Source organism: Melospiza georgiana, chromosome 11 (genome assembly GCF_028018845.1).
Source record: "Melospiza georgiana isolate bMelGeo1 chromosome 11, bMelGeo1.pri, whole genome shotgun sequence".
Taxonomy (NCBI): Eukaryota; Metazoa; Chordata; class Aves; order Passeriformes; family Passerellidae; genus Melospiza; species Melospiza georgiana.
The window spans coordinates 9,270,550-9,292,325 of record NC_080440.1 but is presented as its reverse complement, the minus strand read 5'-3'; the positions used below and the strand labels follow the sequence as shown (position 1 = coordinate 9,292,325).

The 21,776-nt window shown below is 57.5% G+C and overlaps 3 protein-coding genes across 4 annotated transcripts; 1 reads left to right on the top strand and 2 right to left on the bottom strand.

Moving 5' to 3' along the window:
- Nucleotides 1-1,811: 1,811 nt before the first annotated feature.
- On the bottom strand, nucleotides 1,812-5,094 carry KLHDC8B (kelch domain containing 8B). 2 transcript variants are annotated; one of them, XM_058031796.1, is made up of 5 exons: nucleotides 4,696-5,094; nucleotides 3,990-4,154; nucleotides 3,564-3,788; nucleotides 3,218-3,331; nucleotides 1,812-2,430 (listed from the first exon to the last, which is right to left on the bottom strand). In XM_058031796.1, exons 1-5 carry the CDS (start codon nucleotides 5,066-5,068, stop codon nucleotides 2,234-2,236), a joined length of 1,074 nt encoding a protein of 357 aa, XP_057887779.1. In that variant the 5' UTR covers nucleotides 5,069-5,094; the 3' UTR covers nucleotides 1,812-2,233. The 2 variants fall into 2 exon arrangements, with proteins under 2 accessions (XP_057887779.1, XP_057887780.1); XM_058031797.1 differs by having other exon boundaries at nucleotides 3,230-3,331; nucleotides 4,696-5,090.
- A 1,294-nt stretch (nucleotides 5,095-6,388) lies between these two features.
- On the bottom strand, nucleotides 6,389-10,570 carry LOC131088024 (uncharacterized). Its single transcript, XM_058031799.1, has 5 exons — nucleotides 10,375-10,570; nucleotides 9,918-10,303; nucleotides 9,103-9,263; nucleotides 8,568-8,700; nucleotides 6,389-7,082 (listed from the first exon to the last, which is right to left on the bottom strand). Exons 1-5 carry the CDS (start codon nucleotides 10,526-10,528, stop codon nucleotides 6,876-6,878), a joined length of 1,041 nt encoding a protein of 346 aa, XP_057887782.1. The 5' UTR covers nucleotides 10,529-10,570; the 3' UTR covers nucleotides 6,389-6,875.
- Nucleotides 10,571-10,787: 217 nt separating this feature from the next.
- On the top strand, nucleotides 10,788-19,068 carry CCDC71 (coiled-coil domain containing 71). The gene is made up of 2 exons (XM_058031791.1): nucleotides 10,788-10,828; nucleotides 13,216-19,068. Exon 2 carries the CDS (start codon nucleotides 13,277-13,279, stop codon nucleotides 14,447-14,449), a length of 1,173 nt encoding a protein of 390 aa, XP_057887774.1. The 5' UTR covers nucleotides 10,788-10,828; nucleotides 13,216-13,276; the 3' UTR covers nucleotides 14,450-19,068.
- Nucleotides 19,069-21,776: the final 2,708 nt, after the last annotated feature.

Genomic DNA, 21,776 nt, shown 5'->3' with positions numbered 1-21,776 from the left:
GGAGGCAAAGTGCTGCTGACAGAGGGGCAAATGCCTGTGGGGCAGGGATCATCAGCCTCCCTGCTGGAAACACCCCAACAGTGAAGCACTCCTAAACTCCAGCTTCCCCCTCCAGCATCCTCTGGCTCTTGCAGCTGCCACTGCCTTGAATTTGGAAAAGTAGCCTTGGGCACCCCATCAGCAGCAGGGAGCTTGTGAAGTTGGCACATAGGGATGTCAATTTGCCAGTGACTCAGCATCTTGATTTATCCCCCTCATGCAACGCTCCTGCGGGAAAAGCTTATTAATCAGGCTTGTGTTTTCAATGCAGCTCCATGATTTAGGGTCCCCCATGACTAAAGCTTTAGTGGGGTTGGAATTATTACATGCCTTGGTGGATTCTGGAAAGAGCTGTGAGGGAGGGGAGACATACAAATGTGGCAGCAAGGGGTCTATCACCCTCCAGGACCCTGAGAAGGACAAGGCCACCAGGGTTTGAGCACAGATGAGGGAGTGCTGTGAAATACTCATAGAAGGCTGGAGCACACTGCACTCAGAAGAGGTGTCTGTCTGTCCAGCCCCCAGTCACAGCACAAACCACTGACCTCCTCCCCAGCTGCCAGTGCATCTTCCCAGCTCTAATTTGGGGCTCAGTGTTGATGCTGGCTCTGGCACAACTGTGGTTTCTATGGCAACTCCAGAGGCAGATGCAGGGATGCTTCCAGCTGAGGTACCACCAGCTTAGGTATCCCAAGTTGTTCCTCCCAAATCACAGGCAGTCATGCAGTGCATCAAGACAGATCCTGCAGTCACTGTGCCAGGTGGGCACCAGAGGCAATGGAGCAACAACATGAAAATGTCTTCTGAATGCTCTTTTATGGATAATTTCCAATTTTTCCCATGCTGTGATGCCCCCAAGACACGGCACAGCCTGCCACAGCAATGTGTTGGATGCTGCCTCACTCTGATGGGATTCAGTCTCCTGTCTCTACAGCCTTGCAGCCCACCCGAGGCTCAAGCTGGCTGTCTTCTCTGAAAGGTCAGGCATCTGTACTTAATATTTACACAGACTTGTGAGATCTTTCTAGTGTACCAATGAAGGATCAAATCCCCCACCTGCTTTCTGCTTTGGGTGTGAGACTCTGTATGGAGCCAAGAGCAGCAAGGCTCAGGTGACCCCATAGCACTGGGTAACTCAAGTGTCACCTCCCTTGATCTCACAGTGCACCCCTAAACACCACCCACAGACACCACCAGTTTGGAGCTTACATTCCCTTCCTGTAAGCATTACATTTCAGCAAGCAGGATTGCAGTGCTCCTGCCTACAGAAGCTGGACACTGTTGGACTCAGCTCTCTCCCACACCAGCCATGGTTCATCCTTTGAGATGGGGCTGTGGTGCTGGGTGGGGCCCATGAGTCCTGACATTAGCCATCTCTTCTTTCTTCTCAGCATCCTGGCAGCCCTCAACATTCCCTGCCTCTCTCAAACCCTGGGTACATTCAAAAAAGTCCTTCCTCTGCTGCTGCCTTCATCCCCCCACAGCCTCTTCACCCACAGTAGGCCAAGCAGGGAAAAGGCTGTATCAAGGCAGGACAGTCACTGCTTAACTCCAAACTCCAAACTCCCCTCTCCAAACAGGGACTGGATCCCTACATCACATTGCTCTGCTCACCCTGGAGGTGGGGAGAACAAGAGTTACCTTTGTTCCACCGTGTGGGGTCACTGAACTCTGCCCTGAGAGGGGTATTCCTGACAGGCTGCAGCATGTGTCTGCCTGGAGTAGGATAACCAGAGACGACATGACTCCAGTAAGATAAAACTCCACACGTTTCATTTATTTGAGGTGCTACATCACCTCCCAGGCACTGAGCTACAGGGCACCTCTGTGCTACATGAGACATCGACTGGGTCTACGACGACACAGCACTCACTGCTACACACACGGCACAGATACGCCGTGGCACAGATGGGGCCGGACAGGGCAGTGAGGCCAGCGGCAGTCCTGCCACCGCTGCTCCCCCCACGCTGCTGCCGATGGCCATCCCACCAGGCAGGAGTTTGCCCTGGGCTTCATTGCCACAGCGCTGCAGGAGCTGGGACTTGCCACAGCTGCAGCTGCTCTGGTGCCTGGCATCATGGGACAGAGGCTTCCTGGAGCCAGGTCACCCTGGGTGAACACATGGGCGCTCACACACCCTGTCCCCGTCTTCAGGCACTTAGTGCTTGGCCAGGGCTGGTCCCCGGGGTCCCACTCAGGGCACATCACGCAGGCACAGAGCCTCAACAGCGCCACTGGGACCCTGGGCCACACCGCCGATGATGAAGAGCAGGCTGGGTGCTGGGCAGCTGGAGCAGGAGCAGCGGCCAGTGGGCATGGGGGGCAGCGGCTCCCACTTTTTCTGTGAGAGGCTGAACCCTTCCACTGAGTCCAGTGGGCAGGACTGGTTCCCTGTGGAAGACAGAACCACATCAGCCTCTGTGCAGCTCCCCCGCCCCTCACCCCAGGCTCTGCCTTTTCCCTTCCACATCCCTTTGATGCCTGAACAGGAGCTCTGAGCTGCACAGGCTTTGAGATCCCAGAGGCAATTAATGGGGGCACAAGAGGATTAGCAGAGTCCCCATAGGGATGGCTGCAGGCACTAATGCCCCACCTGCTGGCTCTGCCCCCTCAACCACTCCTCGCCCTCCCCCCCTCCCCGTGCCAGCACTCTGCAGGGATAAGGCAGCTCCAGCTGCAGCAGGACTCAGGAGCAATGCCACACTGCAGGAATGCAGCCAGCACCATTCCCTATTCCCACAGCAATCTTGGGGGTCTGGCAGCCCTCCCTGCAGGGCTGGCAGTGCTGTGGCTGGCACCAGGCTCCCCAGGCAGCCCTTCCTGCTGAATGCCCTCTGCTGAGTGACAGCTCTAACCTTTCCCCAGCTCTCTTGGGAGAGGGATGCAGCACTGCAACCCTGCACAGCGGAGCTGAGCCACTGTTGGGCTGTGTGAGCCCAGAACGCTGCACATGAACAGGGAAAATCCTGATTGGGGAGTGAAAGGGGCAAGGGACACAGTGGGTCAGCCAGCGGGACAGGGCAGTAGAGTCTCCCCAGCACTTGTGAGAGCAGAGAGAGATGTTGCTGCAGACAGTGTTGCAGTAACCCCCTGGCTTTGCACAGCCAACCTCCCCACTGCCATGCAGATCACTGATGTGCCCCAAAGAATGGGGATGGGAACACGGCCACGCTCCTACCCCCAGCATTACCGAGGCCACCCACAGCCACCACTCTTCCTCCCAGGCATCCAGCCACGAAGTCAGCTCTCTTCTCTTTCATACGGATGGTGCGGTTTGGCTTTCTCCACACACCTGGGTATGACAGGGAGTGAGCATCACCCGCTGGGGTTTCCCCTCTGTACACCAAGGCCACAGGTTAATCACTCCCTGGGACCAGGGAGCACAGGATTCATTCACCATGGGTACAAGGGGCTGATGTTCAGAGCCCAGATAATCATGTCCCTCAGACACCTCCCACCAACCCACAGAATCATCCCAGACCCACAGAAGATGCTTCCTCCTCACCCAGAGACATGGAGCTCACCCTGCGCAGGATCAAACATCTCCACGGTGTTGACAAAATGGGGACGAGAGTAGAAGTTGTGGGGCCCTGGCTGCTGCAGCCCCCCCAGACTGAAGACAACTCCATCAGCCATGGCACAGGCGGCGAAGGCGCGGCGGCTGGGCACGCTGGGGTAGCGTGTCCAGCTCCTTGTCTCCACGTCAAAAGCCTCGAAGGCAGTGACAGGCAGCTTGCCTTGCCGGCCTCCTGTGCACAGAGGAGATGTAGCAGCCAGTGCCCCAAGCTGGCACTATTGGTGTGCTCAGCAAGCAGGATGGGGCCTGCTGGCTGCAGTGCTGGGCACTATGGAGCCACCCTGGGGTGCACCAGGTCATTCTCTGACCTGGGAACAGAGGAAGAAGAGGGTAGAGGCACAGGGGATGCTCGGTTTGCCCCAGCAGCACCTACCCAGGACGAAGATCTTGTTTCCCTGCAGGAAGGCAGAGGCCCCATAACACGGTGTGGGCATGGAGGGTAGGGGCTGCCAGTGATCCTTTGCTGGCTCATAGACACGGACCAGAGCCTGGGGAGAGGTGTCCGCACCCATTCCCCCCAGGGCGTAGACAGCCCCATCTGGAAAAGAGGCAGCAGTGAGGCAGGGGGGTCTGCGGGCAGCACCGAAGGGCTGCGAGTGCCCCCATGCCCTCCAGGGCAGGCAGCAGCGCTACTGCTGAGCCCCACAGCCAGACACTGCTCCAGGGCAGCTGGGGACAGTGAGTACAGCAGGCCTGAGCCTGGCAATGCCCTGGCTGCACTGGGACCCTCTTGCCCCCCTCTCCATCCCATCCATCAGGCACAGACAAGAGCACAGGGCTATCCTCTAATTATTCTCGGCAGTATCATCTCCCTGGAGACACCATGGCAACACAGCCATACTGCCAAATCCTGCTTCCAGCGCGGCCGGCACCCCTGCCCGCTCCCACCACTGTCCTGGCATTTCCTCTGCCCTGCTCACTGCAGCCTGGTCCATGCCAAGCATCCCTGTCCAGGGAGCAGACATGGGCACCACATACAGGGACCAACCCTGGCTCCTGGCAAGCTGCACTCTACCAAGACTCCAAGGATGCTTAGCAAACTTTGGGCAAGAGTCACAACATGTTCCTCCTATCCTCACCTCTCTGCACAGCTGAGATGCCCATGGAGGGCTGAGCCAATGCCGCTTTCTTCTCCCATTTGCCCTCATCCACGTGGTAGACCTCAACGGAGGCGAGGGGGCTCTGCGCCGCATCCACACCGCCCACCACCAAGATCTGCTTGCCCAGGGCGAGGACGGCAGCGCCAGCCCGCGGCGTGGGCAGGGGTGGGAGCGTGGTCCAGCGCTGTGCTTGGAGGTCGAGCACCTCAGCAGTTCCCAGGGCTCGCCCGGCGCCCCCGCAGCCGCCCAGCACGAAGAGCTGCCCGTCGCGGTGCGCGGCGCTGCAGTACACGCGCCGCGTGGGCATGGCGGGGAAGGTGGCCCACGCGAAGGCGCCCGCGCCCGCCGCCATGGGCCAGCTCAGCCGCCTCGGGGGTCCCCGGGCTCCGGCCCCGCCGTGCCGCCCATCCGGCCCGGCTCGCCACTGATCCGGCCCACGGCCTCCTGCGGGGAGAGCATCCGAGTCAGAGCCCAGGCACCCATCGCTCCCCCAGCCCCAGCTAGCCAGCTCCCCTTGGCGGTGCGACAGCTCCGGCTTCGCGGGGCTCCGCACTGCACCCCGGGCTGCCTGCCCACCCCCTCCGGGCTCCCGACTGCGCCCCACGGCTCCCTGTCCGCCCCCTCCGGGCTCCCACTCCCTGGGGCTCTCTGCCCGCACGTACCAGCGCTCTTGCTTCCCGAGGTTCCCGCATCCCGGCTCCCACTGCCCGGTGCTGCTGGTGCACAGCCCGCACTCACTGGGACCCTCGCGCGCCCGGGGCTCTCTACCCGCATCCCCCGGGTCCGTACCCCGCAGAGGCTTCCCGTTCACAATCCGGACCCCGGCAGGTTCCTGCTCTCGGCGCACCGTCCTCACCCCCGGCGCTGCCCGCACTCCCGCCCGCAGCCCGCGGCGCTCCGGCGCACTGCCCCGCAGCCCGCACCCACCGGGCTCCCGCCCACAGCGCGCTGGCACCGGCGTCCCCCGGGCTCCCGCTGCAACGCTCGCGCCCCCGGCGCTTCCCGGATACCCGCCCGCAGCCCCGGACGGCCGCTCCGCCGTGCCCGGACTGCCCGCTCCGCTCCGCTCCTCTCCGCACCGCCGCCGGGAGAGGGACAGGGTCAGGGACCAGGACCGGGACCGCACTCACCTCTCCGCCCGCTCCGCCGCTCTCCCCGCCGCTCCGCGCCTCTGCCCGCCCCGGGCCCGCCCGCTGCCGGTGGGGGCGGCGCCGCGTCCGCCCCGGCCCCCCTGCCGTGCCCCTCTCCCCCCCGCCCGGCCCTCCCGGTTCCACCGGCCCGCTGTACCCCTGCCGCGTTCACCTGGCCGGGAAGGAACCATCGCAGGGAGAGGGGCTGGAGAGACCCTGGATCTGCCCTCCCTTGCTGTGCGCTGCCGATGCCAGAGCCATGCAGTGCCGGGCTCAAGGAGTCGGGAACCCACCGTCCCACGCTAGAGATGACCCCTATCCTGTCACCACTGCAGGGACAGAACATGAGCTCAGCCCTACTCTGAGCACGACCTTGCTGGGGTCTCTCAGCAGCATCACGAAAGGTGCACATGGGTCTCAAACCCTCCACCAACACTTTTGTCCCCACTTGGCTGAGCCAGGCAAATGAACACGCTGGGAAAGGCGCTTCCCACCCACCAGCACAGGCAGAGCCAAGGGCAAGCATAAAACTCACACAGAAATGAGCTAAAAAGGTTTGCTTTAAAAACAGACAGAAGTGACAAGGCATCCGCCGAGAACACCACACCACAAATGCCACCTGGGGATGCTGCTGCTAACACTGTACTCATCCTGGCACATGCTCTGCACCAGCCATCATTGCAGGAGCAGGAAGTGAGGTGCTAACACTGCGAGGCTGCCTGCATCACAGGATGGTCAAGGGACCTGCCTGGTGACTGCAGAGGGACACTGAGCCCCAGCCCTCATGCAGAAGTGGGCACCCCGGGCAACACTGCCAAAGACTGGAAAACCATTTCCTCCAAAAATCCCATCACACAAGCTCCCAGGATGCTTGTGTTTGCTCATGGAAGGTCCTGATAGGACTGAACGCCCACATTGCACATTGGAGAGGTAACAGCTTGAAGCAGGAGCCCGCCTGGGACTCTGAGTGCATGCAGCAGGAAGCAGGTGGTGTCCCAGTCTGGAGGCACTCAGCCCCATGAGGTGCAATCACTGTCCATCCCACTGCTGGCTCGGGCTGTCCTTCTCCACGCAGGCCAGGTAGCGGTCGTAGTTCTCCTCGCACCTCCTCACACAGTGCAGGAAATAGTCCTCATCAGCAATGGCCTCCAGCAGATTGGTTTGCACCAGGCAAATGTTGTACAGTGCTGAGGTGGGCACACTCCTGGGACTGCTGCTGCCCTGCTCTGAGAATACCTGCAGGGAGAGCAGAGCCTGGCAGCAATGCACACACCCCGTGGTGTGCTCTGCCCTCCCCTCAGCCAGGCACCTCCATGCTGTGTGTCAGGGGCAGAGGGCAGGGTGATCCTATCTCCAGTGCAACAGCAGGTGAAATTTCTTGAGATTTACCCCTCTCCCAGAAATTGCCTTTGACTCTGAACCAGCATGTCATACGTGCCTGGTGCTCCCTTAAGGAAACAGGCCACACCATGCAGCTGGAAGAATACGGCTCTGTGGAGCAGCTGACTCCAGGCAAACCTCTGCCAACAGCTCTTCCTTTATGTACCACAGGATGGAACAGGGACTTCACCTTCTGATCTCCACCATGGCCTGTTTAAAGACACCTGGCAACCTGTTTCACTCCTAGTGCTGCTCTGTCACTATCACTGAAATGGGGACAGCCCTTCAGAGCTGGTGGTGATGCAAGAGGAAGGGAGAATGGCTTTCCACCTACTGATCCTGGCTGCAGGACAGCAAGGTCCCAGCAGTAACGATGAGCCCTGCTGGGAAGATGCTTGGCTGCTGCCCAGACTCCCACGAGGTCTGCTGCTGCCATAACTGGATCCTACCTGTGTGATCCAGCATGGGAGCAGCCCCAGGGCTGGCTGCATGGCTGCCATGAGATTAGCACAGCAGCCTGACTGACCAGCCATGCAGGCTACCAATGCCAAAGGAGGAACTCCTTGATCACACAAGATAGCCCGATGCTGAAATGCAGCAAGTGGAGCTGTGTGAGCCACGCTCCAGCTGCAGATCTGCATGCAGCAGCCATTGCAGAGGCTCCCCTCAACCAGGCATGGCACAGACCAAAGCCTGGTCCTGACAGGTCTGTCCAGGCAGTAACAATTCCTGCCACCAGCTACAAATGTGTAAACTGAGAAAGCTTGTATGGAAGGGAACATCCAATGAGCATCCCACCCCTTTCCATTCCCAGGCTGCCTGCCAAACACTGCAGACAATTCACTGGCTGCCGTGCTTCCCCCCTGCACCGTCTCCATATGGATGGAAACAGGCAGGGGTTGAGGATCACCCATGGACCTGCAGCTCTTGTTTGAGCACTGACAGCTGTCCAATGGCCAGGCATGGCTCTGTCTGTGTAAACATTCTGTTTCCCAAGTGTGCTCCCCACAAACACTGCCCTTCCTTCACTCAGGCAGGTGACAAGGCTGGCAGCCCAGATATCATTGCTGCTGCCTCCAGGCACAGGGCTGACTCAGAGGGGAGCAGAGGCAGCCAGCACCTGCTGTGCATTGCTGACAGCTGATCTCACCCTCCCTGTGCATCGCTGCACCAACACTGGTGGCACAGGATGCAGTGACATCAGGGCTATGCCTTGACCCCCTCTGCAGCCTCATGCAAAGGGGACAAAACATGTCTGACCTTGCCAGGGATACCCCAGCGCAGGCTGCAGGGATACCCCAGTGCAGGCTGCTGGTGCCAGAGGCGCCTTCAGCCACCTACCTGGGGGTGAACAATGGTGTCTCCATCATCCAGCCGGATGTTGTCATCAATGAAGATGTGCTGAATGTCAGGATCATGGGGGTCTATCCACAGGGGCTTCCCACCCCGGGAAGAGAACTGATTTCTGGCCCACCTGAAACAGTAAGTGGAGAAGGAACAGTCAGGGCAGGAAGAGGGTGACAGCTCCCAGAAAATGGCAGACTGTACTGCGGGCCCAGGGCACCCTCTGAGCCAGGGAAGCAGGATGGAGAATGTCGTGTCCTGCTGCCCATGCCCTCCCAGAAAGGAGGCATTTTGCATCAAGGTGACAAATCAGGGGGCCTTTGGAGAAAAGCAGGAGGTACACCAGGGGATGGGGACATCAGGAATGGTGTGAGAGTCCCTTCAGGCTGCCCACAGGCAACATGGGAAGTGCCTAAGTGATAGAGACCCCAACAACATAAAGGCTTCAAAACTAGGAGCTATCCCAGAAACGAAGAGAATCACAGGAAAGAACATAATGCCCAAGCCACTTTCTCAGTGCCCTCTTTCTCACCAGTCAAAGTGGTCTTGGAAGCCTCCAATTCCCTCAAAGGAGCTGAAGAAGTTGTAAAGCTTTCTTTTGTCTTCCCGGGTGGCCAGGCGCTCTGCTCCATGCGTTAGCACCACCTCTTTCTTGCTGCACCGTATCTGGCCAGGGGTAAGGTCCACAGGGAGCTGCAGGACCACAGAAAATGGGGAAGGAAAAGTTTCCAAAGCAGACAGGTTGTTTCACTTGCAGAGACACTAAGCAGCAGGGTGGAGACTCCCCACCACTACAGTGTGGGAGGATGGTGCTGGGAAGATGACAAGAGGAGGCATGGAATGCATCCAACCAAAAATCATCCCCTCCCCAGGGATGGAAAGGAACGACTTCCCCAGGGATGGAAAGGAACGACTTCCCCAGGGATGGAAAGGAATGTCCTCCTAGCTGCACACTGCCCCCATTTCAATCTCTGCTATCTGAAAACACTCCAAGGAATAACTAAAGCATCTTCTAGAACTCATTCCCAGCACTCCTGCCCAGTGTGCTGCCAGGGGAGGAGAGTGCAGCTGTGATCGGCTCTGGGCCGGGGAGCCCTGCTCTGCTGCAGCAGCCTCTCCTGGGGAGGAGGAATGCTCTGTCCAACACGGGATACCCCAAGAGGAGACCATTCCACACAGGATCTGCACACACATGCTCCCCCACAGCTCACAGCTTCATCCAGAGAACTCCATGCTTTTACAAGCAGTCTGGCCAAGCATCTGGAGAGCAGTCTGACGTGGGGGGGACTCCGTGGGATCATCTGGCTGCCCTTCCCCATCACCACGGACCCTCAGGGCGCCACTCACCGCCACGTCCCGCAGGGCAGGGAACTGCGGGTGCTGCCCGTCCAGAGCGCTGCGGACGGCCTGCAGGGCGCGGGGCAGGTCGGTGCCGAAGGTCCTGAAGACAACAGCGAAGGCTCTGCCATCCCGGTGCAGCGCGTCCAGGAGGCGGAAGAAGGAGGGCAGGATCAGGTGGTAGCGTTTGCCGGGCTCCCCTGGCACCGACAAGGCGTCGTGCGGCCGGTCCGGCCACTCCAGCAGCCGCAGGTGGCGGGCGTGGAGGTCACGGAAGCGCCGGCCCGGGCCGGCCTCGGTGAAGGCGGGGTCCCGGCCGTGGCGGCTGTAGTAGCTGAGGGCGCCGGGGCACGGGAGGCGCAGGGACGGGCGGTCGCTCACCCACTCCCACTCGCCTGGAACAGAGGAATGTGCTCAGCCCCCGCACCGCCACACGGGTGCCCGTACCCCCGGCCCCGGCGCTCACCGGCAGCCCCGGCGCGGCCCCAGGTGACGGTGCTGAGAAAGGTGTTGAGCGCCGCTCGTGGGGCCTGTCCCGTCACCGTGTCCGCCACCACCACCGTGTTGTTCAGGTCCACGTGCAGAACCAGGCGCCGCCGTCGCCCGGCCCCGCCACTCATTGCCCCGACACCGGCCCCGTTACCTGGTGACGGCGCCGCTTCCGCCCGCGCCGCTTCCGCCCGCGTCGCCCCCTGCCGGCCCGGGACGGCCCTCGCCGCCGTTGCCGTGGTCACGGCGGGGCCGGAGGCGGAGGGGCGGAGCGCGGGGGCGTGACCGAAAGGGCTCCGTGACTGTGGGCGTGACCGCGGCCCGCGGAAAGGGACGGGAAGCGGAAGCAGGGCCGCTTCCGGCGCCCCGCGGGCGGCCATGTTGGAGCGGCGGGTGCGGCGCAGCGGCGGGCACGGGTCTGGCGGCAGCCGGTAGGTTGGGGCCGGCGGGCCCGGGCCCCACGCCGGCTCCCGGGCGAGGGCGCTGCCGAGCCGCCCGCTGCGGCGGCCTCGGAGCGCTGGAGGCGGAGCCGCGGCGCTGAGGGCCCCGCCCCGGCCCCCGCCCCCCCGGTCCCGGGAGCCGGCGCGGGCCGAGCGCGGGTGCCGCACCCCCTGTCTGCACCAATCATCTCCCGCAGCCCTGCCGGGAGGGGCCGGCACAGGCGGCCTGCCCGCCCCGGGGTCCCTCCGCCGGCGGGCCGAGCCGTGGGAGGGTGCAGCGGGAGCGAGGGACGGGCGCTCGGGAAGGGGCATCGCCCGCGCCGAGGGGTGGGCCGACAGGAGAGGCCGAGCGAGGACCTGGCGGCCCCGTCGAGCCCTCCCTGGGACTGCGCACCGGCCTCCGGCTCCACAGGCTGCCCCAGCCCCGCGTCTCGGCCCTGCCGGCAGCCGCTTTCCCCTGCGGTGCACCGGGAGAGGCCTTTCCGTGCTCGGACAGCCGGGCCTCTAAGGCGGTGCTAGCCTCGACCTTCCGGTGCTGTGCTCCCGTAGCCCCCCACAACAGTGTGGCACGGGAGGGAACCGGCTGTCAGGAGGTCAGACTGTCCCGGGCTGCGTCTGCTCGTGGCCGGCTTTCCTCCAGTACAGCTGGCACTGCACCAAACAGCACCGAGCGGTTGGATGGTGGAAAGTCCTGTTCCCATGAAATGTCACAGCCAGAACACCCCTTCAGATGTCCCAGCTGCTCCTGGGCTTGCTGCAGCCTGAAGATGATCCATTTTGCAGCCTGTTGAGCACATGTTGTTACTTGTGTTTCTTCATTGGTCTCTGCCTCACCACATCAAAATTACCATTACACCTTCTCTGGCTTTCCTGTGCTGGCACTGCTTGGTCACTTTGGAGGTGGTGACTCTCAGTGCTGGCTGGTGACGCTGCCTGGGGCTCTGTGGGATCACCTCCCTGCCTGCCTCCCCTCCTTCGTGGGAGATCCCCCGCCTGCCTCTGAACAACTGCATTATCCTCCTCCAAATCCCTCTTTGGCCGTGACGTCTGCAGAGCACTTGACTGAGATTAGTCTGTCATGTGGAGGTTCTTACTCCCCCACTGACCTGTGCTTTCCCTTCTGTGGCTGCTCTTGCCTTGTGTCTCTTCCCTGCTTGTGCAGCTGGCGGCAGCACGGGCTCTGCTCCTGTGCTGTGTGAGACCAGAGTTCTGGGGGAACGTGGAACATGAGCAGTTCCTTGTTCTGGCTGCTCAGGCACTGACTTCTCCATCACAGCTTTCTTGCCTGTGCACTGCCCTCTCCAGAACTGTCTCTGACACCACCTGCATTTCCCTGATCAGGTTTTTTAGCTGAATCTTCATTATTATTTTGAGAGTATCAATAAAGCAAAAGATTTTATGTTGGTCTGGCATCCAGCTGTGGAGCTGTGAGGCCACCAGGATCTGAGTTCTCTTGAAGGGCTGCCCTTCAAGTCCTGCCTGGACTGCCCTTTAGTGCCTATTTTTTATTGAAAGCAATAATTGATGCTTTTATGCTGGTCAGGCAGCTGCACAGTGCCCTGAGTATGATCCCAGTGTTGTCCCTCAGGCCTTTGTACACTTGGCCCTGGTGATGTGTGTTTCCTTCATACCGCCCTGCTTGAATTTCCTGCTTCCTCCTCACTTGGCAGCAAGTGTCCTTGGATCAGCACCAGTTTGCTGTGACAGCAAGTTGTGGACCATTGTTCAAACAAGAGAACAGCAAGGAGCAGTGCTGCCTTGCCACAGCATTCAGCATCAACGAAGCACAACTGGAACAGCCTCCAGCCCTGCTGCCAGGTCTCCAGGAGGAAGCTGCAGCTTTGGCAGGGGACTCTGAATCAATTTTTGAGCGGCATCAGTTAAGAAGCTGAGAAATTGAAGGTGGTGCTTTGATGCAGTTTAAGTACTTAGGCATTTCTTAGTGTGAGATGGCTCAATGGTGCTGGTTGAGATGTGTACACAGGGAAAAGGTTCAGTTCCTTTTGAGGGTTCAGTTTTTCCCCGTGAAAATGAGATCTGTTTGTCCAAAGCTGGGGTGGGTCAAACTCAAACTGGAAATGAGCTGCAGATTTTGCTGAGTTAATCATTGGAGTCCTTCATCTTGGGGTGGATTGGATGGGATTTCCTGAAATCTTTGTTTAGGTTGGAGGATATTTTTGTGAGAGATGTTTTAGTTTTATTTCAGAGATAAATGAGTGACAGGTTTTTCTTGGTGATGCTTCTATGTTGGATTGAGCCCAGAATCTGACCCAGGGTTTGCAACCAGCCACGCCTGGGCTTAATGGTTTCAGGTCCCATATTAAAAACTTGGATAATTTCAGTTGCTGTAAGCTAACTGTCTTCTTTCTCCTTTTGAGGTGTCAAGGGTTGTTTTTCCAGTAATTTGGACCTTTTTGAAGCACCTGCTTGCCGAATGCCATGAATATTGCAGTGAACCATGAGGAAGAAAAAGCTGTCCATTCCTGGTCAAGAATTTCCTCTGCAGGGCAGAAAGTTCTGGAGGAAGCCCTCCGAGTCTTCAACCCGATGTCCAAGGATCTTTCGGACACAGAGACCCAGCTGGTGGCCTTCATCCAAGGCCTGAAGGAGGAGGGCTACCAGCCCACGATTCTGAGGAGTAAGGATGTGTACGGGTACAGCTCGTGCACGGCAGTCACGCCGAGTCAGACGGGAGCAAACACTCAGCGCAACTGTGCCAGCACCACTGAGCCCACCCAGAGTCCAGCCAGGAACTCAGGGGCAAAAGTGGCCCCTTTGCCCACCAGCATGCCAGTGAGCTCTTTGAAAGTCTCCAAAGGGGATTCCAGAAATCTCCTCTTGAGCTCCTTGAAGCAGACAGGATCTGGCACATCCAAGGCGGCGACGGTGGGCTTCCCTACAAGCATGTATCCTGACGTGTATCCAGCTATGAGACTGTCAGTGGTTCTGGAAGCCCTGGTGCCACTGAAAACTGCCACATCCTGTTTGGAGTCCAAGTACACGCAGGGGCGTCTTGGCATCTCTCCCTCAGACCTTAAACTCCTCAAGACTTCAAGTGCACCAAGGCAGTTTTCTTCAGGCAAGAGCACTAAAATAACCGAAGGCAAGGGGTACAAGCGTTTGGTTAAGAAAGCTCCCGATTCTGGCACCCGTGCTTTAAAGCTTCTGAAGGGACCAAAGGGTGGAGTGCTGCAGGAGAGCAACGCCTGCAAAGCCTCCGGAGTTCTCAACGGGAGAGTCGCAGGCAGCTCGTCCCAGGACTGCGCCACAGCGCCACAGCCCAAGACCTTGAAAATCAAAGATAAGGAAGTTCTGCTGGGAAAAACAGAGTGGAAGGACAGCAGCACTTACCAGGAGGGCACTAGGCAGAAGAAGAGAAGAGCTACAGAGGCAAAAGAAGCACCACAGAGGAAAAAAGCAAATACCATTCCTGTCCGAAAGAAAACTCGAAAGGCTCAGAGCTCTTTGAACCTGCTGAAATTCCGGACCATCAAGGTGGGCAACTCTTCCTCTGATGATGAAGTGAGGAGGAGAGCACAGAAGATTCTTAGGGTCAACTTGTCCCCTGTGATCCAAATTCAGCCCTTGTCCCATTCTCATAGTGTCCCCTGAATTTCTTCACTTTGACACTTTTTTTTGTAAGTAAGTAAATACGAGCCTGGCACCAGAGCACAGAGAGGCCTAGGAGTGACTCTGTGTCTCTGGTGCCAATATGCCCACTAACCTGCAGACAGAGCAGCCCACTCTCATGCTGTTCCTGCCTGTCTGCCACTGCTGTGCAGAACTGGCTGCAGAAATCCAAACCCCTGTTTGGGAGTGTGGGACAGTGACTGTGGCCAGCATTGAGCTGAGCAGGCCGGAGAGCTCACTTCTCACCACACTCCCCTGAACGTGGCAGGCTGTGCTCTTGTGCAGGGGAGAACACAGGACTTTCTCATAACATTGATGCACTGTGATATTGCTCTTTTTCAAGCTGTACATTTACTGGTTTTATTTTGATCAAATTTTATAACTTTATTATCTATATATCTATATATCCATATATGTGCATATGGCCCAGGAACTGTGGGAAGATGCACTTCCTCCATCCCTTTGGGATTGGGTTTGATAGCTTTTGTTCCTCCTTCCCTTCAGCTAGCCTTTTGTTGAAAGGTGCCAGAATTCCTTTGTGGTTCATTGTTGTGACAGTCTGTCCTGGGCTCCCTTGAGCAGCTCAGAGGCAGCAGCAGTGTAGCCAGTTGTTTGTCTCCAGAATGCCAAACAATCTGGAGAATTACCAGCTGGTAGTTTTAATTCTGTTTTCAGTATAACCTCTGCATAACAGTGGGGGAGTGTCACAGGGCTGCAAGTCTGTCTGACATCTTTGGGCACCTCCTCCCTTTGTGGGTAGCAGAAGTTTTGAACACATGGTAGGGATTTGCCTCCAAAGAGGATTCCTCCTCAGCACCCAGCATTACTCTGCTCTCCTGTACCCCAGGTGCAGCTGTGCATCACCAACTGTGACTGTTAGAGCCAAAGGGCTGGAATTGTTAGCATGAACTGTGTAGTGTCCTGCCCCCCATGTAACTGCTCTGCTGTTGCTGGGTGTTCCAGGAGCAGATCCCAGGTGCTGGTAGAGAACTGTTGGCTTTGGCTGGAGTTAAACCACAACAGAGACACACGCTGTGTTTGAATGCTTTAGCTACATCCTGCCAGTCCCAGACTCAGTGGGATACTTGAGCCTGAGTTAAAGCAGAAAAGTGAAAAATTTGGGAGCACATACACCAGCGCTTAAACACAGAGAGTCACTTTCTGTGGTTTGTGGGGATGAAGCAGTAGGAGGGGAGATGGGCATCATGTGGGGGGTGGCAGCCTTGCTGTGCCATCAGGGATGTTGTGAGAAGGTGTGTGGCAGTGTGAGAGCTCTGTGTGGAAGGAGGAGTGCAGGCTCTGCCATCCCTAGGAGGCACTGCAGAACTGCTGCACACGGCTGCTGTCACCTCCCTGCACTGGGGCACGCTGCTGGATCAGAACACGGCTCTGTGCTCTCTGCACTCCACAGGGATGGATCTACTAATCCCAGGAGGAACACCTCACTGGAGCAGTTAGTGCTGCTGCTGTCACCTGGAAGGGACAGCCTGCTGTCCTGGGGAAAGGAAGAGGCTGGGTATGGGCCTGGCTCTGTATGTCGCTGTCTGCTCAGATGTCTGCAGCAGTAGTGTAATCCACTCATTCTCTCACCAGCTCAAAATACCAGTTGTCTGACCTAATAATCTCTGTGGACACTGGCTGAAGGGATGAGCTCCCCAGGGAAGTCCCAGGTCCTTGTATTTGAGCCACACCCCCGAACACCTGGTTGGATTTCAGTGGTTTATAAAACGGGTCAGTGTCTGATCGCCAGCACAGAAAGGAAGACTGGTGTGAAGAGAAGAGAGGAGGTTCATGACAGGGTGAGAAGGCAGGGAAGTTGAGAGTTCTGAGGTGCATCTGGGTTCTCCTCTCACCCACACAGAGCAGGGTGGAGGTTCACTTTCACTAACCAACCTGGTCTAGTGTAAAGTGTCCCTGCCCATGGCAGGTTGGTTGGAGCAAGATGGTCTTTAAGATCCCTTCCAACCCAAGCCCTTCTGTGATTTTATGATTCAGGGAATGATTGCAAGCCCTGAACCCCAGACTTGGGTTCTGAGTTGCTGTCAGAGATCATAACTTGCAGTGTTTGAGACTGACCTGTGAATGCCGCTGCTTGGCTGCCAAGGAGGAGGAAATATTTTCTTCTGCTTCTGTGTTTTAAAATGCCCTGGCAGAGAGTTCCCTGTCCTGACCTGGTGCTGGATGAACAGGGGCTCTCCATCACTGTCAACTGGCCAAAAATTGCTTTGTTCCTTTTGTTCCCACTCCTTCAGACCTTTCTCATTCCCACGCTCTCAAATGCCAGGTCTTGAAGTCCTGCACTGGTGTTTCTCTTTTGGGCTGTTTCCCGAGGAGGGCTCTGAACTCCTGCCTGTGGTATTGCTGTCAGGCTTCTCAGCAGCTTCCCCCGTTCCCAGACCCTTATAAGGGCACTGAGAGCTGTCTTTGGAGTCTCCTTATGCAGCACAGGCGTCCCAGCTGAGCCCTTGGCCTCCGCTGGGAAAAACAACGTGCATCAACAAGGCTGAATCCAGGTCGGAGCCTCTTTTCCTCCAGCCTGAGTGGGAAGCTGAGCACCTGAGGCCAACTTACCAGGGCACATCCCTCCTCGTCACTGCGTGTCTTCTCTCAGCTGCACTGCTGCCTGCCTCTTCACTCTTTTCTATCACCTCTTGTCTTTCACAGCTTGGGTCTCTGCCAGTCAAGGACTTGACTTGTATTGTTGCTTAACACATCCAGCACAGCATCCAGCCTTTGTGCTGCCGTGCCTTTCCCAGCACTGAGCTGAGTTCTGTGCGTGCTTGGTGGTGACAGTTTGCCCTGTGTCCTTCCAGGCACCAGCAAAAGGTGTTCTGCTCCACAGGGAGAGACAAGCTTTGGAAACACCTCTGTGTCACTGAGGCTGCTGCCAGGGAGGTGAGCACTCCACAGCTGTGTGCTCAGGGACTTGCTCATCACCAGTCCCCTCTGTCAGCTCCCCTGTGCATCTCTAACAGACCACAGGGCCCTGAGCAACAGGGCAGTGCTGAACCTCCATTCCCTGCCCTCCTCTTGTCTCTTCCTCCTCTTGCAGGTGCTTTGGGAACTTGACTGAAAGGGTTGCATGTTGTTATAGAGGGGCTTTACAGCCTCTGTGCCAATGCCAGCAAATGCTGCCCTGGTACCAGCCAGCACTGGCAGAGGGGGTGCCTCAGTCTGGCACAGGTTGGCTCCCCCATCCTTCAGCTCGTGCCCAGGTGTGGGTGCTCCTGGTGCCCTGGGCATGTAACACTGATGTGCACGAGGCTGCAGAGGGGCTCTGTGTGCATGTTGCTCTCTGCTGTTCAGGGTAGATGAAGGGTTTGATCAAACCAGAGCTACCTAAGACCTGATCTAGCCAGAGGTCTCCTCCACAGGTCCCTTCTATCCTGTGTTATTCTGTGGCAGCTGAGTAACACTTGCAGGGATCTGTGCAACAGTAACTGGCAGGCACAGAGAAATGCATTGCCCAGAGCGCTGTGGTCTCTGCTGAGCATGTGGTATGCACCTTGTCCAGACCTGTTTCTGTATTAGTCACTTTGAATTCATCCAAGTGCCTAACCTGGCCTGTGTTGTTCTGGGCACTGTGACAGCAGAGAGCTTTGGAGACTCTCTTAGGAATGCTTTTAACGCATGGATTTGTGCCACTGTCACTTCTAGAAATGATTCGGCTAGTGGTCAAAGGGCTCTTCTTCCAACTGATTTTTTTGGAAATAATTTCTCCTTTTGTTCAGCTGCCAAGGAGCAGTTTATGCTTCCTCTCCAGCAGACAAGGTCCTTGAGCTTCCTGCATGCTTCAGATGTCCGTCAGCAAGGTCCGTGGGGAGAGCAGCCTGTCCGGCAGGCAGCTGAAGGGGAAGCTGACATCAGATACCAGTTGAAATCACAATGTTAATTGGTAGAAATGTTCTGAAGCTCATGTCCACTGTGATTAGATTTCACCGTCTGCCACTGCTTATGGTTGTAGAAGTTTCTCCTCAGCCTCTTCCCTGCAAGCCATGTTGCTGCTGCTGCTTCTAAACTATTTGCATCCCCATGAGCCAGCTGCTGTAGCAAACCTTGTACAGAATTTCTTAAGCACTTTTTTGCAAAAAAAGAAGGGATTATTTTATTACTCCTGCTTGGCAGCCCATGAGTGGTATTTCAGTGTGTGGAGGAGGTGTGCTCCCTGGAGTGCTCACCTCACTGGGCAGCTCTCAGACCAGGTCATACTACCAGGGCTGGGGTTAGTGGGCTGAGATCCCTCCAGTGCCTGGTGCTTCCTTGCATGGAGTTCAGCCAGTTGCCAGCTAGGAACATGCCAGGGGAATCAGCAGCAGCACAGCACAGATGGGTGATGCTGCACATGTGGCTCCAAGGTTCTGCTCCACAGCTGCCCATGGTTTGTGGCCTGTCCTCCAGGCCCCCTGGTACACCAGGAGCATTTCTCCACTCCAGCTCCAGGTGTGGCAAGAGGGGCTGGGAGGCTCTGGGTTTTGGAATTGAGCACAGAGTTTGTGCCCTTTAAATTGTGACTTGTGCTGTGTTCATGGCCAGAACTTGCCAGCATGTGGGGGGTTCAGCCAGCCCAGCAGTTCTTCCCCTTTGGATCCAAGTTCCCTGCCCTATCTAGAAGCTGGGCCTTTGGCCATGGCTCAAGGGATCCCTGGGTATGGAGAGCAGGTTTGTCTCTCAGCTCCAGCTGGGCCGTGTGACTCGAGCTGGGCAGCTTCCCGGGCAGGAAGGCAGGTTCTGGTGGGAGGATCCTTTTTTTGGCTGTGGTTGGCAGGGTCGGTGCTGAGCTGTGGAGCGCCGGCTCCTCAGCCAGGCTGGTTGGTTTTTGTGGAAGTGACAGTTTCTTTTTCAGTCTTCAAAAGGGCACTGGCCTCTTTGCTCCTGTGCTCAGATGGGGTTGGCCTTGCAGGAGTTAAGGTGGCCCACGGGGAGGACAGCAGTTTTGGGATATCTGGCACCTTCCTGACAATGCTGCAGCCCTCAGCTTTGCCAGCTGCCTGGGCTGGCACAACCTGTGGAGAGCACAGCAGGGCAGGATGCTCCTGAGCCCTCACATTCTGGACTCTGCTAGAGAGCACCATGCTAGGGTTTCCCTCTCCTTGCAGCTTGTTCTGCCTGGAGCTGGATGCTGTCAGGAAGGTGCCAGGTGCCTTGGAGGAATCTTGTCCCAGAAGACATGAGAGGCCAGCCTTTGTCACCAGGTCATCCCTGAGTGTGGAATGAAGCTTGTCTGTAGTTGGGACACTGCTGGAGCTTGCAGGTTGGCCAGCAGCTGCCTCCAAAGCCATGGTGCTGAGGCCAGACCCCTTCCTTTGCTTAGGAGCACTAAGGAAGGCTGGTGGAAAAATGAGAAGCTGGGAGTAGGGAAAGCTAAAAATGCCAGCAGCACCTGGACAGCCAGCAGCCTGCTGCTTCTGTGTCTGCTGCAAGAGATGTGCAAAAGAGGAGCCAAGGCTGTGGCTTTCCACATCACTGTCTTCCCTCCATCCCTGCCTGGCCACAGAGCTCCCCCTACCCTGCCTGGCAGCAGTACATGGACACTGGTGCTGCAGGGGAGTGGGGGTCCTTTTGCAGCAGGCACCCCCCAACCCTTCATTCCCATCCTTCATCAGTCTCACAATCTGGCACTGCTCATGTGGCCTCCAAAACACCTTCCCCAGAGAGTCCCTTAAAGGCCTTATTATCGTCTGGGACTCTGTCCTTATTGTCTTAATTAGCCCTTTCCATTCCTGTGTTCCTGTGGCTACAGGCAGCCCCTGTGAGTGTCTGGTGATTCCCACAGACACAGGCACATGGTGCTGTTTGAACAGAGAAGGTGCTGCAAAGCTACCCCCAGAAATACCTCCCCTCCTGCCCCTGCTGCACCGCCCTGCCCAGGCCAGGACTGGGACAAGAGGAGTGTCAGTGTTTGTTCATGGTGGGGAAGGCACCGTGTGATGCCCTCTCTCCTCCTGGGTCCTGGTGCAGCTCTCCTGAGCTGAGGAGGAGCATTTCCTGAGCACAGGCATGGCAGCTGCTCTGAGTGACACAGGGCTCTGGGTGGGCACTGCCCAGCCACTCTCTGCCAACCAGCATCTCCATGAGAGCCATCTCCACGCAGCTGCACCGACCTGCTCCAGCTGAGAGCAGCACCAGGGGCTCTGCTGTGGCACTCCTGGGTGTTGGGGCATCCCGAGCAACGCTGGGGAGCAGCAACTGCAACCTGCAGGAGGGCGAGTTACAAACTTTGTATCATGATTTTACAGATGACCATGTTGTTCTTGAGTGAACTTTTTACTGTTTCATTTGTTTGTGTAGAATGTTTCTGAAGTTCTAATAATATTTAATGTTAATATGAAGCTGGGCTGTTCCACACTCAGTGTTGTATATTTTGGAATGGCATTGCTTAGTGAAAAGACAGCGTTAGTATTATTCCACTCTTTGGAAGGGAATGGGACAAAAAACAGACTGTCATTTTTCTTAAATGAAGTGAACTTTTTGTTATGAAGTCCTAGCAGGTGTCCAGCCCTTCAGTAAAATGGTGCTCAGAACCACCCAATGTGTCCAGCGTTTCTTTGGGCTATGACAGACAGCTCCTCCCTGGGCTCCTGCTCCCGGCCCTGTGTCAGCTCCATGGAATGGTGTTTCCCGTGTGCCAGCTGCTGCATGGGGCACACTCAGCTGCAGACCACACCCCCAGCTCTTCTCCCCACATCTCCCAGGGAAGTTTGGCATTACTCAAACTCCATTAAGGATTGCCTGGTTTGGGGTGGGAAATACCCCGGGTGGATGTCACTGGTGCCTAACTGGGATAAATCCACATTCCTGGTTAGTTCCTAGAAACATGCACGGTGGCACTGTGCTGGCAGGTTCTCTGCCAGCCCCAGCCTGCCTGCCCATCCTCTGCCTCCTCTCTGGATCTGCCCACTCGGCAGCCGGGACCCTCTGCCCGGCTAATTCAACAGAAGCGCCATTGTTCCGCGGTTTGCGATCTGGATCCAGTGTGTGCTGCGGGGCTGTCAGTGCACTGACCCAGCGCTAATGCTGGTGGGACCGTGGCCCTGGGCAGACAGCAGCTCCGGTGCCGTGCTGGAGCGCATTCCTCGAGAAGGGAAGTGGTTAAGTAATTCTCTGCTCATTAAGGATGTTCGGGAAAGTGCTGGCTGCCTGCTGCGTGCACGGAAGTCGGTCCAAGCAGGGCTGGCCAGGCGTGAGAGGCTGCCCAGGAGCCTGGGGGCTCTGCCGAGGATGGGGGGGACGGGGGGGTCTCTGTGCCGCTGCAAGAGTGCCCTGATCCCTGCTGAAAGGTGCGGGGCAGCGAGGCTGCGGGCACGCGAGG

Excerpts from the sequence above, each read along its gene's own strand:
- LOC131088024 (XM_058031799.1), bottom strand. The coding sequence starts at position 10,528 with ATGAGTGGCGGGGCCGGGCGACGGCGGCGCCTGGTTCTGCACGTGGAC. Across the intron at positions 10,304-10,374 it reads GGGCCGCGCCGGGGCTGCCG|GCGAGTGGGAGTGGGTGAGC; the intron begins GTGAGCGCCGGG and ends CCTCTGTTCCAG. Across the intron at positions 7,083-8,567 it reads ACACCATTGTTCACCCCCAG|GTATTCTCAGAGCAGGGCAG; the intron begins GTAGGTGGCTGA and ends CTCTCCCTGCAG.
- CCDC71 (XM_058031791.1), top strand. The coding sequence starts at position 13,277 with ATGAATATTGCAGTGAACCATGAGGAAGAAAAAGCTGTCCATTCCTGG.
- KLHDC8B (XM_058031796.1), bottom strand. The coding sequence starts at position 5,068 with ATGGCGGCGGGCGCGGGCGCCTTCGCGTGGGCCACCTTCCCCGCCATG. Across the intron at positions 4,155-4,695 it reads CATCTCAGCTGTGCAGAGAG|ATGGGGCTGTCTACGCCCTG; the intron begins GTGAGGATAGGA and ends CCTCTTTTCCAG. Across the intron at positions 2,431-3,217 it reads TGGCCTCGGTAATGCTGGGG|GGAACCAGTCCTGCCCACTG; the intron begins GTAGGAGCGTGG and ends TGTCTTCCACAG.